General features: G+C 36.9%; 1 protein-coding gene across 3 annotated transcripts in view; it reads right to left on the bottom strand.

The window, feature by feature from the left end:
* Nucleotides 1-12,497, bottom strand: part of didum (dilute class unconventional myosin) — a 696,374-nt gene that overhangs the window by 72,219 nt on the left and 611,658 nt on the right. For all 3 annotated transcript variants that reach the window (XM_090402302.1, XM_090402303.1, XM_090402304.1), the window contains one exon: nucleotides 751-890. In XM_090402302.1, coding sequence (XP_090258428.1) covers nucleotides 751-890 — 140 coding nt within the window. The remainder of the gene's footprint in view (nucleotides 1-750; nucleotides 891-12,497) is intronic.

Raw genomic sequence — 12,497 nt, 5'->3', positions numbered from 1 at the left:
ATTTTTTTCCCCTACATCAACCAAGATGTTGACTAGCAGCAGAAAGTGATTTGCAGGAACTGCATCTGTGTTAAAAGCTTCCTAATTTTGGTATTATGAAATATGCTGTATTTATTAAAGTAATCAAATCAACCACTGCTACCACGAAAGGAAATCGAAATCAGTAATCAATTCACATTATACACTTCTTTGTCTTCACCCACATGATTGCTACTAACAAAGGAGAATTTTGTTTTTCTGGGTTCTGTGATCCATATAGTCAAAAATATTCTATTTTAATTTAAAGCATCTGACTGAGATTCTAATATCTGTCGATGTCAGAGCTATTTTCTGATCCCCCCCCCCATCATTGCAGATTGCTGTATTCCCCTTTGCTAATTGCTTAGTCTCAAACTTTTGTGAATATCTGCATTTCTTTTGCTATGATCAAAACATTTCCATATCATGTTCAAGCATTTCCGATTTTGTTTTAATGAAAGAGAATTTGTAGCTTTCTTTTCTTTAGAAAAAAAATTTCAGAAAAAAACATGGATGCAATATGATAATAACAGTGAGTAACAGTGATGTGTAAGGAAATGCACATATGTGAGACATGACAGTAGTAAAGGTTAATGCCACTAAACTGAAATCACAAACTAAAAGGATATAAAATGAATGTCAGCTTTGCATCATTAACAGCAATATTAATTTCAGTGATGATATTCAAATAGAAATGGAACAGATCATGCATATGCATTTATTTATTCTTACCTCTCTTAATAAACTGTCTAATGCTCTCTGTGGATCAACAGGAGATTCTGTCTCACGAACAACACTAGAAGACCTGCCTCTCATTCCTGATGGTTTACCAGATATACCAGGAATAGCCTCATGTTCTAGCATTGCTGGAACTAAAATATCAATCCCAATTAATTTATTTACATAATTTTTTTAAATTTATATTTTTTATTAACAAATATTTTGTGGCTTTCATATTTTAGATATGCACACTTAAGTCAAAATATTATGGCCACCCTTGTTATTTCACAATCAGTCATTTCACTCTCCGAAGTGCCTTATATCATGGTGAAAACCAGCATGCATGATAATGGAGGCCTCTTACATATCAAGTTGCTGACTGATGTGGGCAAGTGGCATCATCTTTGAAAAAAAAAGCAAGATTGAAGAGTACCAGTTGAAGGGTGGAAGTATTCAGGAAACTGCCAATATTTTATGCTGTTCACAGAGCACTGCAGTTAAGATGTTCCTAAAGTGGGAGGACACTGAGCAGAATAGCAACTGCTGAGCAAATGGTGGGTGCCCACACCTCGTTGATGTTTGTGGTAAACCAAGATTGTCCAACCTTGTGCAAGTTCATAGGAAAGAAAATTAAAAAGATCAGTAATATCAAGGGGAAAACATATTTCAGTAAAGTTAATGTCAGAGAGAGGGATATTAGTAAAAAAAGAGGTGACACCAAAGCTTACTGTGATATATGTCATCCCCCCACCCTGTCATGAAAGGTTTGCTTATGCTTGGCGGATCCAAGCATAAGCAAACTTATTTTAGTAATTCTTGGTGCCTTTTGTGATGTGACACCTTTTTTGGCAACTCGTATGGTAAAGTATATAAGTTCTGCATCACTACAACCTGAGTATTTACATTTACATCTGGTCCCCACAGATGTGCTTTTGTGCAGAAGTAGTCCCTTTCCTGGAGATATGAGAGGCTCTGCTTGGGGTAGGTTTTTGCCTGTCTCCGAGTGGGGCCACCGCTGAGATTATGGCTCTGTCTAGTGGTGGGGTGAGCCTGCCACTGGGTAGAGCGAATGCTGAGAAGTTCTTCTTGGTGACAGAGTGAACCTGTCATTGTGGAACAACAGTGAGTTGGACGGTCCTTCGGCCACTCGTAGGGAGTGGTCTGGGGGATCAACTAATTTTTAGAGAGGTCTTTACTTAAACACACCTCAAAAAAAAAAGGTCGAAACTGGTCTGGGTAGTGATCCCCCCATAATGTATAACATCATACATGTCCACTAGGAGATGTATTTTATATTATGGGAAATACTAAGGATAGTGATCAGTTCTTGCTCCACCTTTACTACGAGTTGCCCCTGTCATGAAAGGTCTGCTTATGCTTGGATCTGCCGAAACTTTTATAGTTTCTATATTCGGCACGAAACTCTTGTAGTTTCTCTATTTGACTTTGAAATAATGTTGGATTCAATATCCACTTAATTTGAATAATAGTAATACATTATAAAAACAATATATTTTAGGTTGTTTTGATAGTATTTGTGATATTAATGAATTTTGGAGCAATAAATTATTCATTTTTCAAATAAACTAACTTTTAATAATTGCCACTTTGTTATAATTTAATTAAAATTTACAGCAGGCGTATTTACTCTGCATTTGAAAAGTATCATCTTCTCTTGATTTTAATTATCTATGCAGATGCACGTTTCAAGGACAAAATTCCACCGTTAAAGGGTTAATCGTCTCTCTCTTTCTGTAAAAAATATAGTTTATGATCATTTTTCATTAACTTATGAATTTTTGTTAGCTAATGCTACTATTTAGAATTTGTGATCAGACATGTTGAAGCCCAGCTCAACATCATGCTGTTGCATGGCCGACAAAACTCCTAGGGCCAGCCCTGTCTGTCACCATAAGTATGGTCAGAGAGGTTTAGCCTTGGACACCTAGCACAGAATTAAATGGGAAAAAACTGCTATGCTTCACCATAATAAACACAAATCTGAAAGGTTTTAGAATTGGCAGCAAGTTTAAAAAAACTCAACCTAATTTTAATAAATACGACTAGTAAACTACCCAAGATTTGGGAAACTTTAATTCTTGGGCATTCCACCCAAAAGACTAAAGACAGTCAACAGCACCCCATAGAGGGCATCCCTCATAGGCCTTTAGGCTTTTGTTCTAATTTTTTTTTTACTTACTTTTTTGTATAATTTTGAGTAGTGTTTTTTTGCAATTTTAATACAGTAATTCTCCTTATCCTCAGTCAATCCTGGGCTGAAAATATTAAATGAAAAATTCCAGAAATAAACAATTCATATGTTTTAAATGTGTGCCATTCTGAGTAGCATGACAAAATCTTGTGCCATCCACCAATAATGCAAATCATCCCATTGTCCAGCTTATCCTGTATATGCTAGTCACTTAGTAGCTGTCTTAGTTATCAGATTGACTGTTGTAGTATCACAGTGCTTGCATTCAATTAACCCTTACAATATTTTACTATTAATGGCCCCAAAGCATAAGAGTCCTGCAATTTGGATATGCTTCATTTGGTTCTCTTATTTCAGTAATTCTTGGTGCCTTTTGTGATGGTGCCAATGGCAATTTGGATATGCTTCATTTGGCTCTCTTATTTCAGTAATTCTTGGTGCCTTTTGTGATGACACCTTTTTTTGGCAACTTGTATGGTAAAGTATATAAGTTCTGCATCACTACAACCTGAGTATTTACATTTACATCTGGGTCTGGCCCTCACTGATGTGCTTTTGTGCAGAAGTGGTCCCTTTCCTGGAGGTATGAGAGGCTCTGCTTGGGGTAGGTTTTTGCCTGTCTCTGAGTGGGGCCACCGCTGAGATTATGGCTCTGTCTGTTAATGGGGTGAGCCTGCCACTGGGTAGAGCCAACGCTGAGAAGTTCTTCTTGGTGACAGGGTGATTGAAAAGGTGAAAGTTCTTGACTTAATAAGAAAAGAAAAAAAATTGTATGCCGAGCTTGCTAAGATCTATGGTAAGAATGAATCTTCTATCCGTGAAATTGTGAAGAAGGAAAGAGGAATTTGTGCTAGTTTTGCTGTCGCACCTCAAACTGCAAAAGTTATGTGCAATAATTACTTAGTGAAGATGAAAAAGGCATTAAATTTGTGGGTGGAAGATATAAACAGAAAATGTATTCCAATTTTTGGCAATGTGTTATGTAGGCCTAACTTTTCTAACTAACTGGCACTGGGCCTATATGAAGACTTCAGCAAGGGAACCCTGAAATGAGTGACACCAAGACATTTACTGCAAATAAGGAATGGTTATACACAGATTCAGAAATAGGTTTGGACTGAAAAATATAAAAATTACTGGAGGGATACCATCCAAGACACATCTTGAACTGCGATGAAACTGGGCTCTTTTGGAAGAAGATACCCAATAGAATTTACATTCATAAAAGTGCAAAGGAGGCACCAGGGCATAAAACATGGAAGGACAGATTAACTCAGAAGACATCATTCAGTTTGTCAAAGCATCATACACCTGTCTTGTATTTAATTGCAACGATCAGCAATTGATGGAGATCTTAATCTAGACATAATGCAGTGAATGAAATCACTCACTATTGATGGATGAATTAAAAATAGAAACTGTAAATGTCTACTAGAAGAACTTATGGAGTGAACTCGTGAATGATTTTAAAGGCTTCCTGGGGATTGATGGAGAAGTTAGGAAAATCATTCACGCAGCAAGACAAATTGGTGGAGAAGGATTTGCCGACATTATTATTATTATTATTAAGAGAGACCTCCAGGGAGTCAGAGACTCATTGAGGGAGGCCACACACCACAACACACTAGCTATCATACTTATTCTTGAATTCATTCACACTGTTTGCACTCACAATATCCAATGGCAATCCATTCCAATCATGCACCATCCTCTGAGGGAAAAATTTAGCCCTCACATTCTTCTTGGTAGACTTCATTCACAGCTTCCAAGGATGCCCACTCGTCCTTTCCCCACCCTCCACAAATTGAAAAATTTCATCAATTGAAATCCTGTATGACCCTTTCAGAAGTTTGTAAGTCTCAATCATATCACTCCTCTTTCTCCTGTTTGCTAGTGTCTGCAGTCTACAAATTCTCAATCTGTCTTCATAATCAGTATTCCACAATCCTGATATAATTTTTAACACTCTACTTTCTACTCTCTCCAATATATCAGAATAACAACGGAAACCAGGAGAGCAGACCAGTGCACAATTATCCAAGTGAGGGCTTATCAAGGCCTTGTAAAGAGGCAAAATAACATCCTTATCTATACATGTGAACGTTCGTCTCAGCATTGCAATTATCTTTTGAGTTATATTTGCAATCTTTGCCACATGGCTCCTAAACGTCAACTTCCTATCTATTAACACTCCAAGATCCCTAGTCTCATCAGTTTCTTCTAGCCTAATCCCACCAATATAATACGACAATGGATATCTAATCAAGACGAAGTGAATGACTTTACATTTACTGACATTGAACTGACACCCATTTTCCCATGTCACAATTCCAGCCTATTCAAATCATTTTGCAAAGACTGCATATCAGCAGCATTCCTGATTACCCACCTATCTTTGCATCCGCATCATCAGCAAATAACTGTATGTTGCTTGTCAAATCCTTCCCAATATCATTAATGTACAGATTGAATAACAGTGGACCAAGCCCTGATCCTTGTGGTACACCACTTGTTACCTTAAAACTTGCAGACTTGAATTCCCCATATACCACTTTTTGATATCTGTCAGTCAGCCATCCTCTTATCCATGCTAATATTCTATAACCCAAACCCATTCTCTCCAATTTATGCAACAGTCTACCCACTGTATTCTGTCAAAAGTGTTAGCAAAATCCAAAACTATCACGGTGTATCCATTCCCCTTGTCTAGTTCAATGGTAACATTGTTATAGAATGTGAGCAAGTTGCAAAAACATGACCTTCCCTTAGTAAACCCATGTTGCTCATTGCAAAGTAGAGATTCACTGTCAACCCATTTCTGAATGCGGGCCCTAACCAATTTTTTCAAAATCTTCACCACCACTCCTGAGATACTAATTGGTCGATAATTGGATACATCGGTCTTTGCACCACTCTTGTGCAATGGAATTACCATACATTCCTTCTATTCCTGCAGAATCTTCCCTGTTCTGAGACTCATATTAAACATCCTGGTCAAAGGAATGGCCAGTTCAGCTGAACACTCTTTTAGCACATGTGCTGATATTCCATCAGTCCCTACTGCTGAATTCTTATTCAGTTTGTGCAACAGCTTTAATACCTCGGCCTCACAAACCTGCGTTTCTTCATCTAGTGAAGAGGTAACAGTGAGCTCAATGTTTCATTCACCAGGTTGATAGCTTTTAACGAAATGGGCACTCATTAACTGAATAATCTTTTCTGCATCTGTAACTCTCATGCCATCTGGATTTGGAAGAGTTATTCTTTCATATATTCATTCTTTTTTTTACTTGCAGCATATCGATAAAATTCTTGTGGGTTGTCTTTAGAACGCAGAGCCAGTTTCTTTTCTTACTCAGACTTTGCTCTCCGTACAATAGTTGCGACTATTCTAGCTTGCTGCTTGTAATTTTCATAACAGACATCATCCTTATGCACACGGTATTCCTTCCACATCGTCCTTTTGTTACGAATCTCTTGCTTAATAAGATAACACATCCATTTGACTCCTACCCTATATCTTTAAATGTTTCCCATGCACTGTCGATATGCTTTCCATCCAGAAACCGATCCCATTCCACTGAACTCAGTATACTCCTCAGGTGGTCATAATTTTCTGCTTTGTAGTTCAGCATGTAACCTTTCCATTCCATTCAGGAATGTTCATAAACTTAGTCACTTCCCAAGTGATCATGCGGTAACTGAAAGGCATTCTGACACTATAATCAGATCTAACACTCTGACCTCGAGTTCCTTCTGTCACATGCTGCTTGAAGATGTTGTCCCTCAGCAGCTCAATAAATGCATTTTCATTCTTCTCATGAGATTCTACTGCTACCCAATCAATATTTGGATAATTAAAGTCTCCCATTATGATTACTCTTTTCATGCTCATCATTTGTATTTGGTGATGCATTTCTTCATCACTAGCAACCGATCCATCAGGTCTGTAACAACACCCCACTATGTAATTGATCTTGTTAGATTCTACCTCACACCAGATGGCTTCAAACTCACTGCCACATAAAATATTGTTAGTAGTATTACTACATTCATAGGTCTCAACTCTAACTGGATTTAAGTCATCCAATATCATTAGCAGCATGCCCCCTCCTGTCCTATCCACTCTATCCTTCTTAAAAATACTCTACCTATGACACTCAATACCAGTTAGGTCTGATTCTGATAGCCAGGTCTCACTAATTCCTACAATCTGAGGTCGCAACATATTGACTAAGGCAACAAACTCTACCCTCTTTGTTTCTAGCATTCGTGTACAGACATAATAATCTACCTGCATGTTCTTTTGTATACTCCTGTTTGCAGTCTGCCTGACACAGTTGGACCACTTGCAGATCACTATTATTCTCTAATGCCTTACACATGAAGACATCTTTGCACACATATGATGGGTCCGAACCGGACGAACACAACCCGAAATCGTTCTCGCCTCGTCCACTTTCCATGACAAAGCCCATTCCTGTCATTAACATGGTTATAAACCATTGTTGCTCTTACACTCACATTCACACCATTCCTCCCTTTATAATTTAGTTTCCCTAACTCTCTGTGTTAGGTCTCATACCAGTTATTAGTTTTTCCAGACTCATGATACCAAACGCATTCAGGTGTACGCCATCCTTCTTATACAAATCCAATCTTCCCTCAAACTCATTCCACACATCCAAAAACTCACATCCATTCCTTTTACATAGCCTACGCATCGAATTGTTTGCCATCATGGCCCTTCTTTTTAATTCATTTTTATCACAGTGAGGTAAAATACTAACGGTTTTCACTTTCTCACTCTTTACTCTCGCCTCTTCCAGCAACCCTTTCATGTCCTCTCTCATAATGAACTTATCACTAGTTAAATCATTCATACCTACTACAACCAAGATTTCGTTTACTTTTCTTTTCTGTTTTTGAATTACTTGTGTTACATTTTTAATTTTTGCTCCAGGAAAACTCGATATCATAACTCTCTCATCTATAGCATGTTTTATTATAGTCACCATACCAAATAACTTCTCTCTTTTTATTAACAACGTCACTTACCTCATTTTCGTTATTTCCTGACTTACCTGTTTCCTTGCTTTGTTGTTTCTTATTTTCCTGTTCATTTTTCTTTTTCTCCCTATGCTCATTTAAATGTCTCTCAACTTTTTGCAATTCCTGCATTGTCTCTCTGATGATCTGCTTCAACTTCACTATTTTGGTGGTTAATTCATTTTCGTTAACCTCCTCCATGTGCACAATAATCTCATTGGCAGGGCTATACATCTTGTTCTCGCCTGCAATGCTTTTTTTAGCATTAACCTTTTTTAGCATTTTAGTATATTATAGTGTATTTAGTATTTTATATGATAAAATACTAAATACACTATAAAACACTAAGGAAAAACACAATAAAAATAGACAAAAATCACAAACTTTACAGGAGCACTAAATTCGCTGATCAACCACTGCTTGATGAAGAAGTTAAAGAACGTATTGAAAGTCACTGAGAAGTTTTAACAAATAAGGAATTGGAAGAACTTGTTGAGTTATCTACAGAGGAAGAGGAAGAAGAAACTGAAGCAGAACCAATGTGGACATTACCGAAATGTTTCTAATTGCATAGACATTAAAGGACAAAATTATGGAATATGATCCTCAGATGGAATGCAGCATTAAAGTAACCCGTATGATCACTGAAGGATTACAACCTCTACAACACCACTTTGATGAATTAAAAAGAAAGAGACAACTTCCAATTACAATTTCATCCAAAAGATTTCAGCAAAAAAACCTCCAACTATTGAGGTTCTCCAACCATTGACATCATCATGGCTTGATGATCCTCCTTATCATCAGAAGGTCAATAGCAGTCTAACACTACATCACAATCCCTGTGTCATTCATCTCATCGCATAGTCATTATCATCTCACATCATCACAAGAAGAAGAAGAATGAGTATAATACAATAAGATACTGTATTTTGAGAGAGAGAGACCACATTCATATAACTTTTATTACAGTATATTGTTATAATTGTTCTATTTTATTATTGTAGTTATTGTTGTTAATCTCTTATTGTGTCTAATTTATGAATTAAACTTCATCATAGGTATGCGCGCGTATGAAAAAACAGTATATATAGGGTATAAGACTATCTGTGGGGGTCTTGTAATGTATTCTCCATGGACAAGGGGGAGGGGACTACGGTATTGTTTCTCTGATGATGTCTCAGTGAGAGATGAAATATAGGATTGATTAAATATGTGTTTAATTTATATGAGATGTATTTATTCCATAAAATCTTATATGTCAAAGCAAATGCCAACTCCCTGGAACATTACCTCAAAATATTTTGGCCACCAGGTGATGCATAGTGAAGTGACTGTGTAAATGTGAGATTACAGATAAGTCATTGTTTTGATGGAAAATTCATGATATTTTTGATAATTACTGGTTTTTGTATCCTTATATATGACTGTGTGATTGAGTGCATTTTATTTTTTCACATATTTATACTGTGTACAATATATAAATAGCGTTATTCATGGCACCAATGAGAATAACAACAATAGCGACCAAGACATCGACAGTGTTGTGCAGGGAGTTTCACATGGAGGATTTTGTAAAACGTAGCGTGTGCACCATGTATTCACTGTCAAGATAAAATGAATTGTGTTAAGAGAGTGACAGTGGAGAGATAGCATGTTGTAGATGTTTTATCAGCCAGAAATGCAAGGTTTATCAGAAGTGAGAAAATGAAGTAGTGGAAGTTAATGCTTAAAGCTATCAAACCAAAAGTGTTGTAGTGAATGGTTTGAAACAGTAGTGAAAGAAATGTGAAAGACAGTATAAATGTGAGGTGACTGAAAGTAGTAGTAAGATAAATTATGTGAAAGTTAAGCTGACAGAGTGTAAAATAATGAGCATGACAGGTAGCAAGGATAAAAGTGTGACTCACCTGGTAGGGTAAGTGAAGAGCAGCGAGAAAGTAATTCAGGATATGAAAGTGGATATGGAGAAGATGAGACAATTGCAGAGTGAAATGAGGAGAATAACTGGTATGTATGGAAAAGGGAGAGGAAGGCTGGAATTAAAGATGGCAGTGTGAAAGAGGTGTCAAATAATTTGAGAATGACCATATAAGGGAATTCAATTATTAGAGGTGTGGTAAATGAGAAGGTGCATAAAATTTGCTTTCCAGGGAGAAGATTGAACAAAGTGATTGAAGAACTAGATATGAGGAAGAAACAAGCAAAACAGTTGGTAGTAGGCACAAATGATCAGGATGGCAACAAGGAAAATGTAAGGATGGATAACAGGGAGTTGCTAAGCAGAGTAAGCGAGGATTACAAATAAGATGCTAGCAGAGATGTGTGGAGAGAAAGGAATTCGTTTTGTGAATGTGTGGGATGTACTTCAGGGATGGATGGAGCTGTATAAAAGAGATGGGTTACATCTAAATGGATTTGGTGTGAGTCAGCTAGAGAAACTGTTGCTGCAAGAGAAATGAATGGAAGACTTAAGGAAGCAACAGGAAATGGGTGGGGTCAGAGTGGACAAAGGGACACTCTGTGAGAAGAGCATGGATGATGGATACAGGAGCAGATATGTGTATACAAGAAAGGATTAGGATGACCAGGCATGTGGGAGAAACAAATAGATATGTGAGGAGGTATAAGATCAATGATGATAGAGGTGAGTAGCCAAAGATTACAGAGAATATAGAGTACAGAAGAGTCACCTGAGGAGTGGGGTTGGGGAGGCTTGGTACAGAACCAGAAATAAGCTAGTATGTATGTATTTTGCAAATGCCAAGTATTAGAAATAAAGAAAATGAAATTTTAGCATTAATAGAGTACATCATCATCAAATTCCTGCCATGTACTCTCAAGGGGTATACAGGATATGATAGTACTACATGAAAGATTTACACCATTACTAACTCCCTATCTACAATTTTCCTCCAAATCAGTCTGTTACTTGTCAAGACTCCAACATTATCAGATCTTATATTTCTATCATCTAAGGCACTTTGTACCATATCAATGCATCTATATCTTGGTCTTCCTCTGGGTCGTTTTCCTACCAACCTGGCAGAGAACACTTGTTTCGCTAATCTTTCATCGCCCATTCTGTTTTGTTGACCAAACCACCTGAGATAAGCTCTGCTAATGCATTCCTGGATGCTGACAATGTCAAGTTCTTTCCTAATATCCTCATTTTTAATATGATATTGCCATTGATGCCATCTGTTCATGCCTCTAATCTTTCTCAGGACTCTCATATCTGTGGTCTCTAGTCTTTGGTCAAGTGTTTTACTTCTGACCCAGCTCTCAAACCCATAAGTTAAAACTGATTTCAACACCGTCTTGTATACAGCTAATTGTTCCAACTAATTTCTCTCTTATTCCATATGAATTTATTCAATTGACTTCCTACCATATCAACTTTGTTGATTCTGTTGTCTATTACCATAATTAATTTACCATCTTCACTAAAAATTGTGCGTAAGTAGTTGAAATGTTTTACTTGTTCCACAGGTTCTCCATTCACAACGCAGTTGACATTTTCAACGACTCTACCTATTTTCATTGTCTTTGTCTTTTTATTGCTGACCTTCATACCATATCTATTACAACAGTTATTCAATTTAGTCAGGGAATCTTGCAGACTTGTAGCAGATTTATTTAGAAATATAACATCGTCTCCATAAAGCAAAGAGTTGACATTAACATCTCCAATTTTGATATCAGGTTTAATACCACTTTCCTTCATAATATGATCCATATAGATAATGAATAAAAGAGGGGATAATGTAAATCCTTGTCTCACACCAGATTTAATATTAAACCATCTTCCTGTACTTCCTTGAATTCTAACTGCTGACTTACAACTCAAATAAAGACTAAGTATTGCTTGATATATAATGTCCCATTGACACCATATAACTGTAGCATATTGAATAGCTTCTCTCTCTTGGCACTTTGTTGAAATCATCATATTACTTTCCCAAATCAACAAAACTTAAATACAGATCTCTGTTATATACCCATGCTTTCTCAACTATTTGTCATAAACTGAAGTTCTGATCCTGACAGCCTCTATTTGCCCTGAATCCAGCTTGTTCTTCACCAAGCTTTTCTTCCACAATTCTTCTCAACCGTTTCTCAAGTATACTTACATAGATCTTGCCAGGAACACTGAGTAGGGAAATACCTCTGTAATTCTCACATTCAGTTTTATTTCCCTTTTTATATATGGGTACTATTAGAGCTCTATTCCAATCATCAGGAATTCGTCCCTCTGTCCAGGCTTCTGAACTATGCAGTGCAGCCACTTTAAGACTTTTATACCGCCATACTTGAGCATTTCTGGTTGAATATCATCTACTCCTGCTGCCTTTCCACATTTCAAGTCTTTGATGGCTTTTTCTACTTAAAGAATGGATATGTATTCCTGACTGTATGCCTGTATAGTGTTTTTTTACCACTGTGCTGTCACCACTGCTTGTTTCATTTAGCAATTTTTCGAAGTAATTTCTTCATA

The sequence above is a fragment of the Typopeltis vanoorti genome, chromosome 13, assembly GCF_054136105.1.
Source record: "Typopeltis vanoorti isolate ZY-2024b chromosome 13, IOZ_Tvanoo_1.0, whole genome shotgun sequence".
Taxonomy (NCBI): domain Eukaryota; kingdom Metazoa; phylum Arthropoda; class Arachnida; order Uropygi; family Thelyphonidae; genus Typopeltis; species Typopeltis vanoorti.
The sequence above is the reverse complement of the archived record's forward strand: the minus strand, read 5'-3'. Positions and strand labels throughout refer to the sequence as shown.